The sequence below is a fragment of the Balaenoptera physalus genome (assembly GCF_965194825.1).
Source record: "Balaenoptera physalus genome assembly, chromosome: 5".
Taxonomy (NCBI): Eukaryota; Metazoa; Chordata; class Mammalia; order Artiodactyla; family Balaenopteridae; genus Balaenoptera; species Balaenoptera physalus.
The window spans coordinates 62488286-62512629 of record NC_138884.1 but is presented as its reverse complement, the minus strand read 5'-3'; the positions used below and the strand labels follow the sequence as shown (position 1 = coordinate 62512629).

Here is a 24344-nt window from a genome sequence, read left to right as displayed (position 1 = left end):
CATCTTTCTGTCCCTGTTTTTCCAAGCGATCATTCTTTCTTCTTTGTAGTTTCTTAACTGGCTTCTCTGTTTCTACTTTTGCCCTCCTCCCAGTCCATTCTCTACATGGCAACTAGAATGATCTTTTTTAGGCCATTAAATTAAGTCATGTTATACTTCCATTTTTTTTAAAATCTGCAAAGTCTTCACATTTATACTTAAAATGATAATCTAAATTCCATACTTTGGTCTCTAAAGACTTAGCTAGTGTGGTTCTACAAGGCTCTGATTTCTTATACCACTGTTGCCATCATTCATGCTGCCTTCATCACCATTACCTTTTTACCACTCTTCCTTGAAAAAATCACTTTTGTGCTAGTTTATCCTATAAGCCTGGAATGCTCTTCCTACTTCTCCAGATCGTCCCATGGCTGATTCCTTCTTGTCTTTCTGGCCTTAGGGAGGCCTTCTCTAACTACCTAATCTAATATAGTGCCTTGTCATATCACATTATTTGTCACATCATTCTGTTATTTTCATCAGAGCACTTACCACTACCCAGTAGTGTTTTGTTGGTTTTACTTTTTCTTCTACCTTCTCTCCCCACCGTGAAAGTAGAGATTCTCTTGTTCAGTGCTATGTCCCAGGGCTTAGAACAGTGCTACTTAGAATATAGTAGGTGGTCAGAATATGCTAGTTGGATGAAGGAATGCAAGAGTGAATAAATGTATGAAAGAAACTGTCTTATTGAACTGGTGAGGAATGTTATTGGGAGGCTACTTTTTTTTAATAGTAAAGGTTTTTCCTTAAACATTAAAAAAAAATTGAGCTGTAATTCACATACTATAAAATTCTTCCTTAAAAGTATACAGTTCAGGACTTCCCTGGTGGTCCAGTGGTTAAGACTCTGCACTTCCACTGCAGGGGGCACAGGTTCAGTCCCTGGTTGGGGAGCTAAGATCCCACATGCTGCGTGTTGCGGCCAAAAAAAAAAAAGTATACAATTCAGTGGATTTAGTATATTCACAGAGTTGTGCAACCATCACAACTAATTCCAGAATATTTTCATCACACCCAACAGAAACCTTGTATCATTAGTAGTCATTCTCCATTTCCTCTTCTCCAGCCCCTGGCAACCACTAGTCTCCTTTCTGTCTCAATGGATTTGTCTATTCTGGACATTTCATATGAATGGAATCATAAAATAAGTGATACTTCATATTTTGTGTCTGAATTTTTTTCTCAGCATAATAATATTGTCAAGATTCACCCATGTTATAACATGTTATCAGTACTTCATTCTTTTTTTATGGATGAGTAATATTCCAATGTATGAATATACCATATTTTATTTATCTATGCATCAGTTGATGGACTTCTGGGCTGCTCACACTTTTTGGCTCTTATGAATAATGGTGCTGTGTACATTAATATACAAGTTTTTGTGGACATAAATTTCAGTTTTCTTGGGAATATACCTAATCATCTCTCCTCCCCTCCCCTGAACCCCTGGCAAGCACTGATTATTTTACTGTCTCTAAAGCTTTTCCAGAGTGCCTTGTATTTGGAATCATACACTATGTAGCCTTTTCAGTCTGACTTTCTTCACTTAACAATATTCAATTAAGGCTTCTTCATGGTTTTGTTTTTTATTTTTTTGTGGCTCCATAACTTGTCTCTTTTTAATCTCCGATCATAATATTCCATTTTATGGATGTACCACAGTTTATTGATTCACCTATTGAAAGGCATCTTGGTTGCTTCCCACTTCTGTGACTATGATCAAAGTTGCTATAAACATTCACAGGCAGGTTTTTGGTGGACATAGGTTTTCAGCTCAGTTGGGTAAATACCTGAGTGGGTATGCTAGATTGTATGGAAAGATTCTGTTTAGCTTTGTAGCAAATTGCCAAACTGTCTTCCAAAGTGGCTGTGCCATTTTGCATTTTGCATTCCTACCAGCAATGAATGTTGCTCTGCATCCTCATCAGCTTTTGGTATTGTCAGTTTTTTGGCTTGTAGCCACTTTAATAGGTGTGTAATGGTATCTCATTGTTTAAGTTTGCAATTCCCTGATGACAAGTGATGTTGACTGTCTTTTCATATGTTTATTTGCCATGTGTTTATCTTTTTTGGTGGACTTTGTTCATATCTTTTGCCCATTTCTTCCTTGGGTTGTTTTCTTGTTGAATTTTAAGAACTTTTTGTATGTTTTGGATACAAGTGCTTTATCAGATATATGGTTTGCAAAGATTTTCTCCTAGTCTGTGTGCCTTACAGTGTCTTTCACAGAACAGAATTTTTAATTTTAGTAAATTGCCTACAGAGGAACCTGCTCCTCCTGAAAGCACTGAGCTTTAGCCTAATGTTAAATACCTGCCGCCACTTGCCTACTGCTCAGAAAAAGGTCAGCAGAGGAGGGTATTGGGACTCACTTGCTCAAAGACTCTGAATCACAGTCCTATATAATTCCTGAAGAGTCTCTTACGGTCCTTTCACTCTCCTGTAGTCCAGATTCTGAGCTTGAAGCACAGTGGGAACCACTCTTACCTTCACTGAGAAGGTAAGTCTTCTACTGGGCATGTTCACTGAGTCTTCTACTGGGCATGTTCACTGAGTCTTCTACTGGGCACGTTCTAGGCTAGGTTTTTTTCAGACTTTCTCTGTCACTGTATCTCATCAACTTTTTTTTTTTTTTTTTTTTAACCATTGCAGGCTTCAGATAACTTCTATATTTCTCAGATTTTGTACTAAATCATAAAATGCCATATTGTGTCTGAAGCTATTTTTTCAATAGTCCATCTTCTTTTTTTTTTTTTTCACTATAACAACTCCTTTATTTTGCAGTGAAAATTGATTTGTATATTCTTTGCCTCTGAGTCCTTGTGGGATTTTTTTTTTTTAATTCAAACAGAAAGTCACAAAAATTATAATCATCCTCATCAGTTCACTCAGTCCCACGTAATTAATTTTTTTTTCATCTTGATCTTTTGTTAGCACTTTTATGTGTTCATCAGTTTTTCATTAGAGTTATGAAAATGCTTATTCATTCAGTTCAGCAGTACAGTCAGTTACCAGAAACCTGTACTTGTCAGAGTCTTTTCCATGAATTCCTTGAAGATGAAACCCTTTTATAGGAACATATTTGCAAAAGCATCACAGTACACCCAGAACTGTCTGTAAATGACAAAAGACTTAAAAATGACCACAGTTAAAGATTTGATGAAAGTTCATAATAATGCAATTGACAAGGAAATTTAGTTATTTCTGAGAGATACATTTTAAAGTAATAACTAGAATTATGACTTATAACATTATACCAGAACATATAAGATTTTTAGAAATTTCATGTAATGTCTGAAACATTTATATTAGCCTATTTCCATACAAATAACCCAATGAAAGTTTAGTATTAGTTGTTTTGTTTGTTTTTTTATACTGCAAGTTCTTATTAGTCATCAATTTTATACACATCAGTGTACACATGTCAATCCCAATTGCCCAATTCAGCACACCACCATCCCCACCCCACCGCAGTTTTCCCCCCTTGGTGTCCGTATCTCCGTTCTCCACATCTGTGTCTCAACTTCTGCCCCGCAAACCGGCTCATCTGTACCGTTTTTCTAGGTTCCACATACATGCGTTAATATACGATATTTGCTTTTCTCTTTCTGACTTACTTCACTCTGTATGACAGTCTCTAGATCTATCCACATCTCAGCAAATGACTCAATTTCGTTCCTTTTTATGGCTGAGTAATATTCCATTGTATATATTTACCACAACTTCTTTAACCATTTGTCTGTCGATGGGCATTTAGGTTGCTTCCATGACCTGGCTATTGTAAATAGTGCTGCAATGAACATTAAGGTGCATGTGTCTTTTTGAATTATGGTTTTCTCTGGGTATATGCCCAGTAGTGGGATTGCTGGATCATATGGTAGTTCTATTTTTAGTTTTTTAAGGAACCTCCATACTGTTCTCCATAGTGGCTGTATCAATTTACATTCCCACCAACAGTGCAAGAGGGTTCCCTTTTCTCCACACCCTCTCCAGCATTTGTTGTTTGTAGATTTTCTGATGATGCCCATTCTAACTGGTGTGAAGTGATACCTCATTGTAGTTTTGATTTGCATTTCTCTAATAATTAGTGATGTTGAGCAGCTTTTCATCTGTTTCTTGGTCATGTGTATGTCTTCTTTGGAGAAATGTCTGTTTAGGTCTTCTGCCCATTTTTGGATTGGGTTGTTTGTTTCTTTAATATTGAGCTGAATGAGCTGTTCATATATTTTGGAGATTAATCCTTTGTCCGTTGATTCATTTGCAAATATTTTCTCCCATTCTGAGGGTTGTCTTTTCGTCTTGTTTGTGGTTTCCTTTGCTGTGCAAAAGCTTTGAAGTTTCATTAGGTCCCATTTGTTTATTTTTGTTTTTATTTCCATTACTCTAGGAGGTGGATCAAAAAAGATCTTGCTGTGATTTATGTCAAAGAGTGTTCTTCCTATGTTTTCCTCTAAGAGTTTTATAGTGTCCGATCTTACATTTAGGTCTCGAATCCATTTTGAGTTTATTTTTGTGTATGGTGTTAGGGAGTGTTCTAATTTCATTCTTTTACATGTAGCTGTCCAGTTTTCCCAGCACCACTTATTGAAGAGACTGTCTTTTCTCCATTGTATATCTTTGCCTCCTTTGTTATAGATTAGTTGACCATAGGTGCGTGGGTTTATCTCTGGGCTTTCTATCTTGTTCCATTGATCTATGTTTCTGTCTTTGTGCCACTACCATATTTTCTTGATTACTGTAGCTTTGTAGTATAGTCTGAAGTCAGGGAGTCTGATTCCTCCAGCTCCGTTTTTTTCCCTCAAGACTGCTTTGGCTATTCGGGGTCTTTTGTGGCTCCATACAAATTTTAAGATGATTTGTTCTAGCTCCGTAAAAAATGCCATTGGTAATTTGATAGGGATTGCATTGAATCTGTAGATTGCTTTGGGTAGTATAGTCATTTTCACAATATTAATTCTTCCAGTCCAAGAACATGGTATATCTCTCCATCTGTTGGTATCATCTTTAATTTCTTTCATCAGTGTCTTATAGTTTTCTGCATACAGGTCTTTTGTCTCCCTAGGTAGGTTTATTCCTAGGTATTTTATTCTTTTTGTTGCAATGGTAAATGGGAGTGTTTCCATAATTTCTCTTTCAGATATTTCATCATGAGTGTATAGGAATGCAAGAGATTTCTGTGCATTAATTTTGTATCCTGCAACTTTACCAAAGCTCTAGTAGTTTTCTGGTGGCATTTTTAGGATTCTCTATGTATAATATCATGTCATCTGCAAACAGTGACAGTTTTACTTCTTCTTTTCCAATTTGTATTCTTTTTATATCTTTTTCTTCTCTGATTGCCGTGGCTAGGACTTCCAAAACTATGTTGAATAATAGTGATGAGAGTGGACATCCTTGTCTCGTTCCTGATCTTAGAGGAAATGCTTCCAGTTTTTCACCATTGAGAATGATGTTTGCTGTGGGTTTGTCGTATATGGCCTTTATTATGTTGAGGTAGGTTCCCTCTATGCCCACTTTCTGGAGAGTTTTTATCATAAATGGGTGTTGAATTTTGTCAAAAGCTTTTTCTGCATCTATTGAGATGATCATATGGTTTTTATTCTTCAATTTGTTAATATGGTGTATCACATTGATTGATTTGCATATATTGAAGAATCCTTGCATCCCTGGGATAAATCCCACTTGATCGTGTTGTATGATCCTTTTAATGTGTTGTTGGATTCTGTTTGCCAGTATTTTGCTGAGGATTTTTGCATGTATATTCATCAGTGATCTTGGTCTGTAATTTTCTTTTTTTGTAGTATCTTTGTCTGGTTTTGGTATCAGGTTGATGGTGGCCTCATAGAATGATCTTGGGAGTGTTCCTTCCTCTGCAATTTTTTGGAAGAGTTTGAGAAGGATGGGTGTTAGCTCTTTCTAAATGTTTGATAGAATTCACCTGTGAAGCCATCTGGTCCTGGACTTTTGTTTGTTGGAAGATTTTTAATCACAGTTTCAATTTCAGTACTTGTGATTGGTCTGTTGATATTTTCTGTTTTTTCCTGGCTCAGTCTTGGAAGGTTATACCTTTCTAAGAATTTGTCCATTTCTTCCAGGTTGTCCATTTTATTGGCATAGAGTTGCTTGTAGTAGTCTCTTAAGATGTTTTGTATTTCTGCAGTGTCTGTTGTAACTCCTCCGTTTTCATTTCTAATTTTATTGATTTGAGTCCTCTCCCTCTTTTTCTTGATGAGTCTGGCTAATGGCTTATCAATTTTGTTTATCTTCTCAAAGAACCAGCTTTTAGTTTTATTGATCTTTGCTATTGTTTTCTTTGTTTCTATTTCATTTATTTCCGCTCTGATCTTTATGATTTCTTTCCTTCTGCTAACTTTGGGTTTTGTTTGTTCTTCTTTCTCTAGTTTCTTTAGGTGTAAGGTTAGATTGTTTACTTGAGATTTTTCTTGTTTCTTTAGGTAGGCTTGTATAGCTATAAACTTCCCTCTTAGAACTGCTTTTGCTGCATCCCATAGGTTTTGGATGGTCGTGTTTTCATTGTCATTTGTCTCTAGGTATTTTTTGATTTCCTCTTTGATTTCTTCAGTGATCTCTTGGTTATTTAGTAACGTATTGTTTAGCCTCCATGTGTTTGTGTTTTTTACGTTTTTTCCCTATAATTGATTTCTAATCTCATAGCGTTGTGGTCAGAAAAGATGCTTGATATGATTTCAATTTTCTTAAATATACTGAGGCTTGATTTGTGACCCAAGATGTGATCTATCCTGGAGAATGTTCCGTGCACACTTGAGAAGAAAGTGTAATCTGCTGTTTTTGGATGGAATGTCCTATAAATAGCAATTAAATCTATCTGGTCTATTGTGTCATTTAAAGCTTCTGTTTCCTTATTTATTTTCATTTTGGATGATCTGTCCATTGGTGTAAGTGAGGTGTTAAAGTCCCCCAGTATTAATGTGTTACTGTCAATTTCCTCTTTTATAGCAGTTGTTAGCAGTTGCCTTATGTATTGAGGTGCTCCTATGTTGGGTGCATATCTATTTATAATTGTTATATCTTCTTCTTGGATTGATCCCTTGATCATTATGTAGTGTCTTTCCTTGTCTCTTGTAACATTCTTTATTTTAAATTCTATTTTATCTCATATGAGTATAGCTACTCCAGCTTTCTTTTGATTTCCATTTGCATGGAATATCTTTTTCAATCCCCTCACTTTCAGTCTGTATGTGTCCCTAGGTCTGAAGTGGGTCTCTTGTAGACAGCATATATATGGGTCTTGTCTTTGTATCCATTCAGCAAGCCTGTGTCTTTTGGTTGGAGCATTTAATCCATTCACGATTAAGGTCATTATCAATATGTATGTTCCTATGACCATTTTCTTAATTGTTTGGGGTTTGTTTTTGTAGGTCCTTTTCTTCTCTTGTGTTTCCCAGTTAGAGAAGTTCCTTTAGCATTTGTTGTAGAGCTGGTTTGGTGGTGCTGAATTCTCTTAGCCTCTGCTTGTCTGTAAAGCTTTTGATTTCTCCATCGAATCTGAATGAGATCCTTGCCGGGTAGGGTAATCTTGGTTGTAGGTTCTTCCCTTTCATCACTTTAAGTATATCATGCTAGTCCCTTCTGGCTTGTAGAGTTTCTGCTGAGAAATCAGCTGTTAACTTTATGGGAGTTCCCTTGTATGTTATTTGTTGTTTTTCCCTTGCTGCTTTCAATAATTTTTCTTTGTCTTTAATTTTTGCCACTTTGATTACTATGTGTCTCGGTGTGTTTCTCCTTGGGTTTATCCTGTATGGGACTCTCTGCGCTTCCTGGACTTGGGTGGCTATTTCCTTTCCCATGTTAGGGAAGTTTTCGAGTATAATCTCTTCAAATATTTTCTCTGGTCCTTTCTCTCTCTCTTCTCCTTCTGGGACCCCTATAATGCGAATGTTGTTGCATTTAATGTTGTCCTAGAGGTCTCTTAGGCTATCTTCATTTCTTTTCATTCTTTTTTTTTCAGTCTGTTCCACAGCAGTGAATTCCACCATTCTGTGTTCCAGGTCACTTATCCGTTCTTCTGCCTCAGTTATTCTGCTATTGATTCCTTCTAGTGTAGTTTTCATTTCAGTTATTGTATTGTTCATCTTTGTTTGTTTGTTCTTTAATTCTTCTGGGTCTTTGTTAAACATTTCTTGCATCTTCTCGATCTTTGCCTCCATTCTTATTCCGAGGTCCTGGATCATCTTCACTATCATTATTCTGAATTCTTTTTCTGGAATGTTGCCTATCTCCACTTCATTTAGTTGTTTTTCTGGTGTTTTATCTTGTTCCTTCATCTGGTATGTAGCCCTCTGCCTTTTCATCTTGTCTATCTTTCTGTGAATGTGGTTTTTGTTCCACAGGCTGCAGGATTATAGTTTTTCTTGCTTCTGCTGTCTGCCCTCTGGTAGTTGAGGCTATCTAAGAGGCTTGATGGGAGGCTCTGGTGGTGGGTAAAGCTGACTGTTGCTGTGGTGGTCAGAGCTCAGTAAAACTTTAATCCTCTTGACTGTTGATTGGTGGGGCTGGGTTCCCTCCCTGTTGGTTGTTTTGCCTGAGGCAACCCAACACTGGAGCCTACCTGGGCTCTTTGGTGGGGCTAATGACAGACTCTGGGAGGGCTCACGCCCAGGAGTACTTCCCAGAACTTCTGCTGCCAATGTCCTTGTCTCCACGGTGAAACAGAGCCACCCCCCCCCCCGCCCCCCGCCTCTGCCAGAGACCTTCCAACACTAGCAGGTAGGTCTGGTTCAGTCTCCCCTGGGGTCACTGCTCCTTCCCCTGGGTCCTGATGCACACACTATTTTGTGTGCGCCCTCCAAGAGTGGGGTCTCCGTTTCCCCCAGTCCTGTCGAAGTCCTGCAATCAATTCCCAGTAGGCTTCAAAGTCTGATTCTCTATGAATTCCTCCTCCCATTGCCGGACCCCCAGGTTGGGAAACCTGACGTGGGGCTCAGAACCTTCACTCCAGTGGGCGGACTTCTGTGGTATAAGTGTTCGCCAGTCTGTGAGTCACCCACCCACCAGTTATGGGATTTGATTTTACTCTGATTGCGCCCCTCCTAGCATCTCATTGTGGCTTCTCCTTTGTCTTTCGATGTGGGGTATCTTTTTTGGTGATTTCCAGTGTCTTCCTGTCAATGATTGTCCACAAGCTAGTTGTGATTCTGGTGTTCTCGCAAGAGGGAGTGAGAGCACATCCTTCTACTCCGCCATCTTGGTTCCTCTCCCCATTTTCTTCTCATCAACTTTTTAATCTTACCAGATTTCCTCAATTTCTGATCTTCTCTTAGCCTTCTTTCTTGCTTTCCAGAAATATTGAGGGTTTCTTTTTTTTTTTTTTTTTTTTTTTTTACTCTCATAACATTAACAATAACAGTGATTATAAAAGGATGTAAGGCAGAAATGTAAATAGATATGTCTGTTCAGATTGCTGACTTTCTGAATCAAGATTGTATTTTTGGTACATAGCTTTTAGCCTTTAGCCTTTGGCTTTATTATGTCTAGAACACGTTCTACTTGATTTTGACAGTTTCTAACATCTTTTGCTGGTGCATATGTGTGTTTCTGAAAGTACAAATGTGTGTGGCAACCTTTTAGGGGAAATTGCTGTCTCGTGAAATTGTATTTTTCCTTAATGGCAGTACTGAATATTCATATAAATTAGAAGAGGTGTGAGGAGAGGAAATGGAATTAGGTACTTTGAAGATTGTTTTTAAAAATGTACCTACTAATGACACTCTCAGTATAAATTAACCTTGTGTTGTTTCATAAGCGACTTGATTAAACTTTGGTGATAGGGGAAGAAAATAGTTAGAAATAATTGGATGGAAAATAAAGGTAAGCATCATGTAGTGTTGGGTAGTGGATAAAAGAATGGGCTTTAAATATTTAAATCCTAGATTTAAATTCTGGCTCCTACTTTACCAATATTATAAGCTTGAGCAAATTATTTAAGTACTTCAAGCCTCAGTTTTGTTACCCATAAAATAAAGGAAGTATAGTATGTACGTCATAGAGTTATGAAGATTAAATGGGATATTGCATGTAAAATACTTGAGTACAAGGCCTGCAGTAAATATTAGTTAATATTAATCATCATCATTACTATCCTAGTGTAGGAGTTCTCAGCCTGAAGTTGACTGAAACTATCAATTAACAAGTATTTATCAAGTATCTGATCTCTAGTATTGGATTTAAACCTATAGAAGGAGCTACTGTTGTGAATATCAGGTTGGTACCTAGAGATGGAACAAAGTGAGCTATTATTAGTGGAGTTCTTACCACAGGGTTCAACAGTAAGGTAGATGTTATACATAACAGTAAGGTTATGTTATATACCAAGCTGAGGCTTGGTAATGTTAAGTAACTTGAAGATAATGGACTGTTTTTGAGTCCCACTTCTGCCATTGAATTTAGCTAGGTGGTCAGAGTAAGTCACTTAACTTTGAAGGTATGGAGTTATTGACACAAATAAGTTGATGTTAATTTACTTCTAATTTTGAATATATTGACATGTTCTTCAGGGTCAAAATACACAGATCTGTATTCTTCTAACCCTTACTAGTGCCCCTGTTTTGAGTTCTCTGTAAATCCGCCCCCTCCATTCCTTCAGCCTTACGATTCTCCAGTCCAACTTAGAAAATATCAATTTTGTTGGTAGTTGGATTGAACAATAAAGGGTTAAAATTGAGGGTAATGATGGGTGTGACTGTGTTGAGATAGTAAGAAGTGGTTTATGAGAATAAATGTAGGTGTCACAGTGGGGACTAATCTATTGTTTAGGGTCTCAAAGAGGAAATAAATGATGCTTTTGAAATTTACAAAAGGTGATCAAATTGGATGACTAATTATAAGGGATATGTGTTCAGAGTTTTCCCTTTAGACTCAGTTATTTACCTGTCAGGCCATCCTGTCTTGCTCTAGAAATTGATTGTCCTTCAAATATGAGTAAGAGGACTGGAATAAACAAACCTGATTCCTGGATGTTAATTTGGAAAGAAAAGACCTCAGCGTAATGCTGTGAATTGTCAGTCACGTTTACATCCTAATCAGAAAGCTCTAAACTCTCATATAGTTATGATGCCCTGTTGGGAGCTGTACAAGAGAAACTAGCAATTGAATCCCTGTCCTCTAAGACCAAAAAAGTATATAGCTACTCTCATACATTGTTAATGGGTTTTAAAAGGGTACAACTTATTTTTTGGGAAAAAATAGACCTTATATAAAAATTTAAAATGTATGTGCTCTTTAGCACAGCAATTTTATTTCTACGAATTTATCTTTCATAATATGAGGATACTTACTGCAGCATTGTTTTTTTGTTTTGTTTTTTATAGTTTAAAACGCTCTTGGAATCTTAGTTTTTGTTTTTTTTTTAACTTATTTATTTCTTTATTTTTGGCTGCGCCGGATCTTAGTTACGGCACGCATGTGGGATCTAGTTCCCCCACCAGGGATTGAACCTGGGCCCCCTGCGTTGGGAGTGCGGAGTTTTACCCACTGGACCATGAGGGAAGTCCCTGTGGCATTGTTTGAAGTAACAAATGACTGGAAACAACCTAAACGTGTATCAATAGGTGACTGATTGAAAATATTATATACCTATATAAGGAAATATTATTCGGTCTTTAAAAAGAATAAAGTAGATCTACTTCTACCTTAATACACAACAATATTCTGGATATATTAAGTGAAAAACATTACTTAGTATACTATAGTATGCAACAACTGTATAAAACAGGCACAATCATTCTTATGCTTGTGTAGGCATAGACTCTCTGGAAGGATACACAAGATATTTCTTCTGAGATTCTTCTGATACAGAAATTTCTTCTGAGGGGGTGGTGTGGGAGGGCTACATACTTTCTGTTATTGAAAATGTTTTTGAATATTTGCATCAAATGCCTTAACATGTCATGTGAGATATATTTGCATTTGGCCACATACACTGTTACCTTAAGAACTTGCACTCATTGATGAGGAATTTTGTGTACATGCTTCGGTACTTGTACTTTTGAACTTGAGGACTCTCTTAATCTTTTGACATGGGAATAAGGAGCAGTATTGAACCACCACCCCTTCCAGGGTAGGGTGCATCCTGGTTGAAGTTTCAGGTAGTTGAAGAAAAACTGAATATAGTTTTAAAAAAGAACATTTAAAAAATCAGAATACTGAAATGCTTAATTATTCTGCCTGAATAAAGCAGAAGGGTCAGAAAGAAGGGGAATTTGATGGAGGACTTGAAGGGATTTTGGAAGTATGAAAGTACATGGAAATGAGGAACCGAGGAGGAAGTCCTCAGGGAACTAAAAACATTTTATAAACATTATCTCATCTCTAAATTATACCCTTTTGTAAAAAGTTATTTTCCAGACTTTCAAAAAACAAAGTAAAGAAATTGAAGCCCAGATGATAATTTGTGGTTTTCTAAGTAACATAAGAAGAAAATAGCAAAATGAGGACTAGCACCTTTTTTCTTGATTTCCCGCCCAGCCCCACGAGTATTCTATCACCTGAACCGTGACATGGGAATAGCAACAAAAACCAAACCAAAACATTTAAAAAATTGTTTGGAACTTGATGTGTAAGAGCATTTGTTTCCAAAGTAAGGTTATATTTTCCCCAGTCTTAGGGGACAAGAATGGGAATAAGGGTTGAATACCGCTTTGTACATTGCACTACCATTTCTTTTTTTTACTATGAGTCATTCTGGTTCAGAAAAAGGAAGGATACTAACATTTGCACAGCATGTTACAGCTTTAGAAACTTCTTTCACCTTTATTATTTTCTCATTTTGCAGCTCTTTATGATACAGGTAGTGGTAATGTTTTGTTATTGTTATTAGGCTTTCACTATTAAAGAAAAAATAGGCTCGAGAAAGTTGGGTAATTTGCTTGACATAACACAGCTGATAAGTGTCAAAACTGGCCTTTACAAAATCAAACTCAGATTTTTTTTTTTTCTTTCTACCCAAGTATAAGGTCTTTGAGGTATATTTGTTTAGCTTTGTGGAAGACCAATTCTGGGTGGGTCAACAATCAAGAAAACATTTGGAAACCTAAAACTTGAAGGGACAGTGGTTCAATAAATAGGTGGTTTAGGGGAGCAGGGGAGGCTCTGACCCTCCTGGGTGCAAGCACAGCTGATGTGCTTGTTGTTCTCATGTACTCTGCCAGCCCTTTTCAGAGCAGCTTGTCACCTCAGTTGCTGCACCGATCTGAGCAGTGGGCTATTTAAAGGGAATGTACTTAACACTTGGCCTGAAGACGTGTACCAGATTGGTGTTAGGAGAGCTATTTTTGTAGTTAATCATACATAAGTTAGTAAAATGTCTTTTTGTAAAAAATATTGGTGAAGTTTATTTCTCACACTAAATTTTGATAAAGGATGAGACGGAGCAGGAAAATGAAATAAGCGTCAAGCTTGGTAGGCATAGTGACCTTTTCTACGTTTTCACATTTTAGAGATGCTGGGAGAGAATTTGACATTTAATACATTATCTGATTAAACTGAAGAAGCGTTTCCACACTCTAGTGTCTAATATTGACTTTGGGGTTTACTCTGAGTGCAATGGAAAGCCACTGAGTGGCTTTAAGCAGAGGAGTAACATCATCTGATTAGTTTGTAAAGAGATCCTTGGCTGTTGAGTCGAGGTATCTGGCAGGGAGAGGGACCAAGGTTAGAGTTGAGGAGCGTCACTTTACTCTAAATAAACACCTGAGAGACTTACATGTAAATGAGAATACCATTATCTTAGAGTGAAAAATACCTGTCATTTGAATTGGATATTTGGGTTGACTAGTAAGTAGATTCTTAGTTTCTCTCAGGATTCTCAATATTTTTTGAAAACTCCTCAGGTGATTATAAAATGCAGCCAGGGTTATCTTGGGGTTATCTGCTTTATCTTGGGGAAAAAAGGAGAGATCTTGGGGGTAAGCTTGGGAGAAGGGGGTTAAAAGTGAAAAGCTTTGGAGAGCTTGGAAAGTATAACTATTGTTTATCTGTTTTCTTTGGAATTTTATTTTCAAATTCATATGTTCAAATGTCTGAATGTTACAGTAGTATGAATTTAGTAACATTAAACTTTAGGTAATTCCTACTTATCCAGCCTCTTCTAATTGATTCTTTCCCTATCTGTTCCTTTTCATAAGAAGAGCCAGGGCAGTATTGAGAATGGATGACTAGAATATAATACAATTTGATAAGAATTTGCCAGCATTGGGGCTTCGCTGGTGGTGCAGTGGTTAAGAATCTGCCTGCCAGTGCAGGGGACACGGGTTCAAGCCCTGGTCCAGGAAGATCCCACATGCCGTGGGGCAACTAAGCCCGCGAGCCACAACTAGTGAGCCCGAGTGCCACAACTACTGAAACCCGTGTGCCTAGAGCCCACGCTCCGCGGCAAGAGAAGCCACTTCAATGAGAAGCCCACGCACCACAACGAAGAGTAGACCCCGCTCTCTGCATCTAGAGAAAGCCCGCACACAGCAACGAAGACCCAACGAAGCCATAAATAAATAAATAAATAAAGGGGCTCTCCATTTGAACATCTCTTTAAAAAAAAAAAGAATTTGTCAGCATTAACAGAAGAATCCATCTCTTAAAAATTCGTCAAACCATTTCTAAGATGAGTTTCCATTGATTCATTTAAAAAATATATTTCTTTGTGTATACATACACACATTTAGAAATTTGAGCAACCATATTAATGTCTAGCTACTTATCTGCATACCTGGGATTCTGGATTAAGATTGCTGTTGCTTCCTATAATTGGATAGAAGCACATGTAGCTTTTCTTTCTTGCTCTAGGATTTTTGTGCTTTACTGATATAAAATTATATCTTTATGTGTTTTATACAAAGGAAACAAATTATTTGTATTAGGATGAGAGACTTAGAATAGGGGTAAAAAGGAATACAATGACTAAAGATTATCACAGAAGTACTTTTTTGATTTTTGTTTTAAATATTTATTTATTTATTTATTTGGCTTCACCGGGTCTTAGTTGTGGCACACAGGATCTTCGCTGTGGCGTGTGGGATCTTCGTTGCGGCACTTGGGATCTTTAGTTGTGGCACACGGGCTCTTAGTTGCAGCACGCGGGATCTAGTTCCCTGACCAGGGATCGAACCTGGGCCCCCGCACAGAGTCTTAACCACTGGACCACCAGGGAAGTCCCCAGTACTTTTTTGTTTTTATAGATTACAATTTATAATCCTGAATCAGTAATTTATTGTTAGATTAGTTAGCTGGATTAGTTATAGCTAAAAATTATTTTTCTCCTTTGGAGTTACAGTAGGGAATGTAGAGGAGGTTTGTAGGAGTTTTGGGTAATCAAACACAGTAGTTACAACAGTGATATTGCCAGGATTTAACGTAGCCGGTACCATTTAGGGCTGTTTATTTGTGGACTTTTAGGATCGCCGCTGTTATTTTATGCAGTAATATAGTGTAGTAGACTCTACTGAAAGTCATGCCGTAAACACTGATGTGCCTTTTTCTTCTTTCCTATTCATAGTGGTAGTCGCTCCTCTAAAACGTTTAAACCAAAGAAGAACATACCAGAGGGTTCTCACCAGTATGAGCTCTTAAAGCATGCAGAGGCCACACTGGGCAGTGGAAACCTCCGGATGGCTGTCATGCTTCCTGAGGGGGAAGATCTGAATGAGTGGGTTGCAGTGAACAGTAAGTAGCCTTTCTGTTTCTCAGTAGACCGTAAAGTAGGTTAGTAGCCTCACTGTAGGTGAGTGTTGGGGTACTCTCTAGTCTAGGATTTAGTTAGCAACCTAATACCACAAGATAGTGGTACCTCAATTTACACTAACCTTTATGGTATTTTATTTCTGAATATGGAGTTACATGAAATTCTTATCTCCTGTTATCATGTAATACAAAGCATAGATTTACCGTCTTCATTGGAAAAAATGATAATAATAGCAGCAATTAATGTTTATGGAACACTGTGGCACTGTGCTATTCTTTCTACATGAATTATTTTTATTTATTTATTTTATTGAAGTTTATTTGATTTATGGTATTAGTTTCAGATGTATAACATAGTGATTCAATATTTTTAGATTATACTCCATTTAAAGTTATTACAATATAATGGCTATATTTCCCTGCGCTGTACAATATACCTTTGTGGCTTATTTATTTGATACTTGCTGGTTTGTACCTCTTAATCCCCTACCCCTGTCTTGCTCCTCCTCCATTCTCTCTCCCCGCTGGTAACCACTTGTTTGTTCTCTATATCTGTGAGTCTATTTCTGTCTTGTTATATTCATTCATTTTATTTTTTAGATCCCACATATAAATGATATCATGCAGTATTTGTCTTTCTGTGTTTGACTTAACTTTACTAAGCATAATACCTTCCAGGTCCATCCATGTAGTTGCAAATGGTAAAATTTCATTCTTTTTTATGGCTGAGTAATATTCCATTGTGTGTGTGTGTGTGTGTGTGTGTGTGTGTGTGTGTGTGTGTGTGTGTGTGTGTGTGATAAAGAAGATGTGGTGTTTATATATATGTATATGTACATACACACACACACACCATTATCCATTTATCTGTTTATGGACGCTTAGGTTGCTTCCATATCTTGGCTATTAGCCTCCATATGCTGCTCTGAACATTGGGGTACATGTATCTTTTCAAATTATTGTTTTTATTTTCTTCTACATGGATTATTTTATTTCATCTTTATAACCTCATGATGTAGGTACTATTATTATCCCAGTATATAGATAAGAAAGCTGAGACAGAAAGATTGTAGTAATGTGCTTAGGTTATACAGCTATTGAATGGTAGAGCCTGGGCTCAAATATAGAGCTCTAAAATTTCAGAGAGTGTACTTTAACCCCTATGCTAAATTGCCTCTTTCAGTAGCATACTTAGTTATTTGTCTAAACTATGCTTTAAAAAGAAAAAAAGACAATTCAATAGTGATCTTATGAAATTAGTAAAATATGTTTATGATATATTCTTAACCTCTAGAGAGAAAAAAATATAAGTAAAAAGTAAATATATTCTTGGGAATTAAGCAGAGTAAGTTGGGGAATAAAAGTGGTACTTTAAAAAAAATTTTTTTTTTTAATTTTATTTTGATTCTTTTCTCTCTCTCTTTTTTAAAATTAATTAATTTAATTTTGGCTGCGTTGGGTCTTCATTGTTGTGCGTGGGCTTTCTCTAGTTGCAGAGAGAGGGGGCTACTCTTCGTTGCGGTGCGTGGGCTTCTCATTGCGGTGGCTTCTCTTGCTGCGGAGCACAGGCTCTAGGCACGTGGGCTTCAGTAGTTGTAGCTCACGGGCTCTAGAGCAGGCTCAGCAGTTGTGGCGCACGGGCTTAGTTGCTCCATGGCATGTTGGATCTTCCTGGACCAGGGCTTGAACCCGTGTCCCCTGCATTGGCAGGCGGATTCTTAACCACTGTGCCACCAGGGAAGCCCAGAAGTGGTACTTTTAATATTCAAGGTTTATCAGCATTGGTGAAGAAATTAATAGAATTTTATAACTGGAGGAAATTTATATGACTCTAGTTATAATAAATGAAATTTAATTGAAAATATACACTAAATGCCTAGGCTTTGATTAAGGAAAAACAGAGCAGTATTTTTATTGTAATACTTGATGGCATCTTATTGTAATTTGAAACATATCATGGGATTTATAAATTGAGCTGCCGCCCACTAACTTTTAGGAACCTAAGGTATTTTACTGAGATGTCTTAAAACCTTAACTGTGACAGCAGTTCTGTAAGAGCAGTATTTATTAGAGTATGGTTATCTTCCTGGACCCAGAGAGTTTAGTTACTAAAGAGATAAAGTGATTTGTTTGCTTTATTGATGAGAGTCATCTAACCTATAAGATAGTTCTATGACACTTTAAGGACAATATTCAGAATAAATTTCCAGTATATGTGTACATCCTTTTTTTGGGTACTTGTTTGTGCCTTTTTGTACCATTTATTTGAGAGCTCATTTTCTAATTTTAGAACTCTAAGGAAGGCAGTGTAGAGCTTCTGTACTACATGAGATTGTGACTTTTAAGTATAAAAGCAGATCATTGTTTTCTGTCTGTATTCTGTCTCAATTATCAGAACTGAGTGTCTGTACTATTGAAATGTCTAGAACTTCAGGAACTTATAAAATTTCACAGACATATTGCAGTTATAGCCAGAAAAAACTTGCTTTGAACTGAAGTGTTTGAACATCCCCATAGAACATAGAATTCTGCCTTTAAAATATAGCATTTGACTGAAGTATTGGATTACAATTTTTTTCTTATTTATAGTAATCTTTCCAAGTGACACTTGATGAAGTGAATAGGATTTGAGGCTAGACAGACAATTTCCATTCACTGACAGTGATTAAGTAAACATTTCGGGTACATAAAAGAGTGAAGGGGATTTGTTGATAAGATTGGCATCTTAATGGCCTTTTTCCTTCAGTTTACTTGCCAGATGAAGATAAATGGTAGAAGATGGGAAATTTTACAAATTCAACAACTAGTCTCATAGCCAGAAACCAGAGGCTGGTTTTGAACATTCTGCTGCTAGAAAGAGTGATAGCTTAAAGAAGATACAAGGTTCAGAGTTTTGGAAAAAGTGGATGGATGGCTTATAATTAATTTTTGTGGCACAGAATCTTGAGGCCATATCTTCATTTGTGGAAGAAAACTAACAATTACTAAATGTCTACTTTATGGTAGACACGTATTTTGTTTTTTAGCACTCTGCAGTAAACTGAATTTTAAAGGTAGGAAACTGAGATTCAGGGAGGTTAAGTAACTCAGCTATTAAGTATAGAGTTGGGATTCAAAGCCATAGGTTACCCACTGTTCATGTGGAGGACAACCCGATTAAAAATGGGCAGAAGACCTAAATAGACATTTTCCCAAAGAAGACATACAGATGGCCAACAGGCACATGAAAAGATGCTCAGCATCACTATTCATCAGAGAAATACAAATCAGAACCACAATGAGATATCACCTCATACCTGTCAGAATGGCTCTCATCAAAAAGATCACAAATAACAAATGTTGGTAAGGATGTGGAGAAAAGGAAACCCTACAGTGTACTCTTGGTGGGGATGTAAATTGGTGCAGCCACTATGGAAAACAATATGGAGGTTTCTCTTAAAATTAAAACTAGAACTACCGTATGATCCAGCAATTCTACTGCTGGATGTATATTTCAAGAAAATGAAAACATTAATTTGAAAAGATACATGTACCCCAGTGTTCATAGCAGCATATGGAAGCTAATAGCCAAGATATGGAAGCAACCTAAGTGTACATAAACAGATGAATGGATAAAGAAGATGTGGTGTATATACACACACACACACACACACGTGCACACACACACAATGGAATATTACTGAGCCATAAAAAAGAATGAAATTTGCCATTTGCAACAACATGGATGGACCTGGAGGGTATTATGATTAGGGAAATAAATCAGAGAAAGACAAATATTGTATGTTATCACTTATATGTGGAATCTAAAAAATAAAAAAAGAAGAATGAATATAACAAAACAGAAACAGACTTACAGATATAGAATAAACTAGCAGTTACCAGTAGGGAGAGGGTAGGTGGGAGAGGTAAGATAGGGGTAAGGGATTAAGAGGTACAAACCTCTATGTATAAAAGAAATCAGTTACAAAGGTATATTGTACAGGACGGGGACTATAGCCAATATTTTATAATAACTTTAAATGGAGTGTAATCTATAAAAATATTGAATCACTATGTTGCACACCCGAAACTGATAAAATATTGTAAATCAATTATACTTCAATTTTAAAAAGAAAAGAAAGAAAGAACACCAGTCTTTCTAAAGCTTTTATGTGGAAAGGAGAAAACACTAGTGTTATGAGTTCTATGTGGACATATAAGAAAGGAAACCAGGTCATCTAACTTATGAACTTAGATGTAAAAATCCTAATAAAAATATTAGCAGATTGAATCTAGCAATACTTAAAAATTATAACACATCATGACCAAATTATTCTTATTCCTAGAATACAAGGTTGGCTTAACACTTGCAAATCAGTTGTAATTCACCGCATTAGCCAAAATAAAGGAAGAGGAAGAAATCATATGATCATCTCAGTATAAGCAGAAAAAACATTTGGTAAAATTTAAAATCAATTCGTAATAAACTTATGAAGTAAAAGTTGAGAACTTTTTTCTGATAAAGCATATCTACAAAAAAGATACAGCAAACATCATATTTGATAATGAAATGTTGAAGTTTTTTCTCAGATTAGGAATGAGTTAAGGTTAGCCACCATCACCACTTTCCTGGAGCGTTAGCCAATGCAGTAAGGCAGGAAAAAGAATAAAAGATAATAATAACTGGAAAGGAAGAAACAACATTTATGTTCCTAGCCAACATGAATGAATGTTGAAAAACCAAAAGACTATGATTTTATTACTACACCATCACTATTATTATGAATAGGTAAATTTAATAAACTTGTTGGCTTTGAGGTCAATATAAAAAAATTATGAGTAGCATAAAAATTATAAAAAAACAAGGAATAACAGTTTTCCAGTGAAGCATATGGAAAACTATTCCTTTATGATTGGTGTTTTCTGTGCTCTTCTTAAGAAATATTTCCATGCCAAAGTTCATGGACATATTTTTCTATGCTCTTTTAAACTTTATTGTCTTGCCTTTTGCATTTAGATGTATGATCCACTCGGAATTGCTTTTCAGGTATTGTGTGAGTGAAGAGTCAAGTTTTATTCTTTTCCATAGAGATAACCAACAGACTCAGAAACCGTCTCACATTTTTTTACGGTGTTGTCTTTTTCTTAGTGATCTATAGAAGTTCTTTATATATTCTGAATATAAGATTTTTATTGATTATATGTGTTGAAAATAATTTCTCCCACTCTTGCTTGGCTTTTTATTCTCTTAAGGGAGTCACTTAATGAACAGAAGCTCCTAAATTCAGTGAGGCAAATATTGTTTGTTTGTATTCTTTTCATCTGTTCTTCGTTGAGGAAAGAACACTGATAGATCTGAGATTCTGCTGGAATAAAAGATTGTTTGAGTAAAATTAAAATTTAACTTTTTACTTATAACTGATATTTGCTTTGCAGCTGTAGATTTCTTCAATCAGATCAACATGCTTTATGGAACAATCACAGATTTTTGTACAGAAGAAAGTTGTCCAGTGATGTCAGCTGGCCCAAAGTAAGACATGATTCATGATCAGTTCTCATTTTTACTTTATCATGCAGTTCTTAGATTAGAAGAAAATTTCTGCCCTTGTAATTTCTGTATTTAGCATCTCCTTCAGTGATTTACCAATGACTAATGTTTTGAGTCCAGATTCCTTAGCCTGAGCTTTATAGTCCTCCCTATTGTATTGTCCTCCATCCTGCTTTTCTTCTGATTGCTTATGCCTCTCTATCCAAATATTTTTTAAAATCGAAATATAGTTGATATACAATATTATGTTAGTTTCAGGTGTATTGCATAGTGATTTGACATTTCCATACATTATGAAATGATCATCATGATAAGTCTACTAACCATCTGTTCCCATACAAAGTTATTACAGTGTTATTGACCATACTCCTTATGTTGAATATTATATTCTCATGACTTATTTATTTTATAACTGGAGGTTTGTATCTTTAAATCCCTTTCACCTATTTTGCTCTTTTCCCACCCCGCTCCCCTCTGGCAACCACCCTTTTGTGTGCTGTATCTGTGAGTTTGTTTTCTAGATTTCACATGTAAATGAGATCATATGGTGTTTGTTTTATTCTGCCTGACTTATTTTACTTAATGTAATACCCTCTAGATCCATCCATGTTGTTGCAAAGGGCAAGATTTCTTTCCCTTTTTTTTTATGGCTAAGTAATATTCCGTTGTGTGTGTGTGTGTGTGTGTGTGTGTGTGTGTGTGTGTGTGTGTGTGTATACACACACACACACACCCCACATCTTCTTCATTCATCTGTTGATGGACACTTAAATTACTTTCATATTTTAGGTACTGAAAATAATGCTGCAATGAAAAACATATATCTTTTTGCATATATGCAAATATCTTTTCAAATTAGTGTTTTTGTTTTCTTTGGGTAAATACCCAGAAAAGAAATTGCTGGATGTTATGGCAGTTCTATTTTAAATATTTTGAAGAACCTCTATACTTTTCTCCATACTGGGTACACCAATTTGCAATTCCACCAACAGTGCATAAAGGTTCCCTTTTTGTCACATCCTTGCCAATACTTGTTCTTTATTGTCTTTTTGATAATAGCCATTCTAACACATGTGAGAAGTATCTCATTGTGGTTTTAATTTGCATTTCCCTCATGATTGGTGAGGTTGAGCATCGTTTCATGTGTCTCTTGGCCATGTGTATGTCTTTGGGAAAAATGTCTATTCAGGTCCTCTGCCCGTTTTTTAATTGTGTTGTTTATTTAGTTATTTATTTTTGATGTTGAGTTGTATGAGTTCTTTGTATATTTTGTATATTAACCCCTTATTGGATATATCACTTGCAAATATCTTCTCCCATTCAGTAGGCTACCTTTTCATTTTGTTGCTGGTTTCCTTACTGTGCAAAACCTTTTTAGTTTAATGTGGTACCATTAATTTATTTTTGCTTTTCCCTTGCCTGAGAAGACAGATCCAAAAAATATTGCTAAGACTGATTTCAAAGAGTTTTCTCCTAGAAATTTTATGGTTTCAGGTCTTACATTTAAATCTTTAATTCATTTTTATTTTATTTTATTTATTTATTTTAAAAAATATTTATTTGTTTATTTGGCTGCTCCAGGTCTTAGTTGTGGCATGCGGGATCTTTGTTGAAGCATGCAGGATCTTTAGTTGCGGCATGTGGAATCTTTTAGTTGTGGCATGTGGGCTCTTCGTTGTGGCATGCGGGATCTAGTTCCCTGACCAGGGCTTGAACCCGGGCCCCCTGCATTGGGAGTGTAGAGTCTTAACCACTGGACCACCAGGGAAGTCCCTCATTTTTATTTTAGTTTATGTTTGTACATGGTGTGAGAAAGTAGTCCAGTTTGATTCTTTTGCATGTAGCTCTCCAGTTTTCCCAACATCATTTATTGAAGGGGCTGTCTCTTTTCCCCTGTTGTATATTTTTGCCTTCTTTGCAGATTAATTGACCATTTAAGTGTAAGTTTGTTTCTGGGCCCTCTATATTCTATTCCATTAATCTGTGTTTCTCCTTTTGTGCTTGTACCATACTGTTTTGATCACTATAGCTTTGTAGTATAGCTATAGTATACTATATGTATGTATGTTTGAAATAGGCAGTGTGAAACCTTCAGCTTTGTTCTTCTTTCTCAAGATTGCTTTGGCTATTTGGAGTCTTGTGTTTCTGTACAAATTTCAGAATTACTTGTTCTAGTTCTATGAGAAATGCCACTGTTATTTTGATAAAGATTGCATTGAATCTGTAGATGGCCATGGGTAGTATGGTCATTTTAAAAATAATAATTCTTCCAGTCTGTGAGCATGTTATATCTTTCCATATGTTTGTGTGTTTTTCCATTTCTCTCATAAATATCTTAAAGTTTTCAGAGTACAAGTCTTGTACTTTTTTGCTTCGATTTATTCCTAGGTATTTTATTCTTTTTGATGCAGTTGTAAATGGGATTATTTTAAATTTATCTTTGATAGTTCACTATTAGCGTGTTGAAATGCAACAGGTTTCTGTGTATTAATTTTGTATCCTGCAACTTTATTGAATTGATTGATGATCTCTAGTAGTTTTCTGGTAGCATCCTTAGGATTTTCTCTGTATAGTATCATGTTATCTGCAATGACAGTGACAGTTTTACTTCTTCCTTTCCAATCTGGATTCATTTTATTTCCTTTTTTTGTCTGTTTTGGCTAGGACTTCCAATACTATGTTGAATAAAAATGGTGAGAGTGGGCATCTTTTTCTTGTTACTGATTTAGAGGAAATGCTTTCAGCTTTTCACCATTGAGTATAATGTTGGCTGTGGGTTTGTCATATATGGCCTTATTATGTTGAGTATGTTCCCTCTAAGCCCACTGTTTTGAGAGTTTTTGTTAATCATAAATGGATGTTGAATTTTGTCAAAGGCTTTTTTCTGTATCTGTTGAGATGATGATAATATGATTTTTATTTTTCAGTTTGTTAATGTGGTGTATCACGTTGATTGACTTGTAGATATTGACCATCCTTGCATCCCTGGGATAAGTCCTGCTTGATCGTGGTTTATGATCCTTTTAAAGTATTGTTGGATTCAGTTTGCTAATATTCTGTTGAG

General features: G+C 36.2%; 1 protein-coding gene across 2 annotated transcripts in view; it reads left to right on the top strand.

The window, feature by feature from the left end:
* MOB1B (MOB kinase activator 1B) overlaps nucleotides 1-24344 on the top strand; it is a 65014-nt gene that overhangs the window by 26870 nt on the left and 13800 nt on the right. For both annotated transcript variants that reach the window (XM_082463961.1, XM_082463960.1), the window contains exons 2-3: nucleotides 15569-15735; nucleotides 21169-21262. In XM_082463961.1, coding sequence (XP_082320087.1) covers nucleotides 15569-15735; nucleotides 21169-21262 — 261 coding nt within the window. The remainder of the gene's footprint in view (nucleotides 1-15568; nucleotides 15736-21168; nucleotides 21263-24344) is intronic.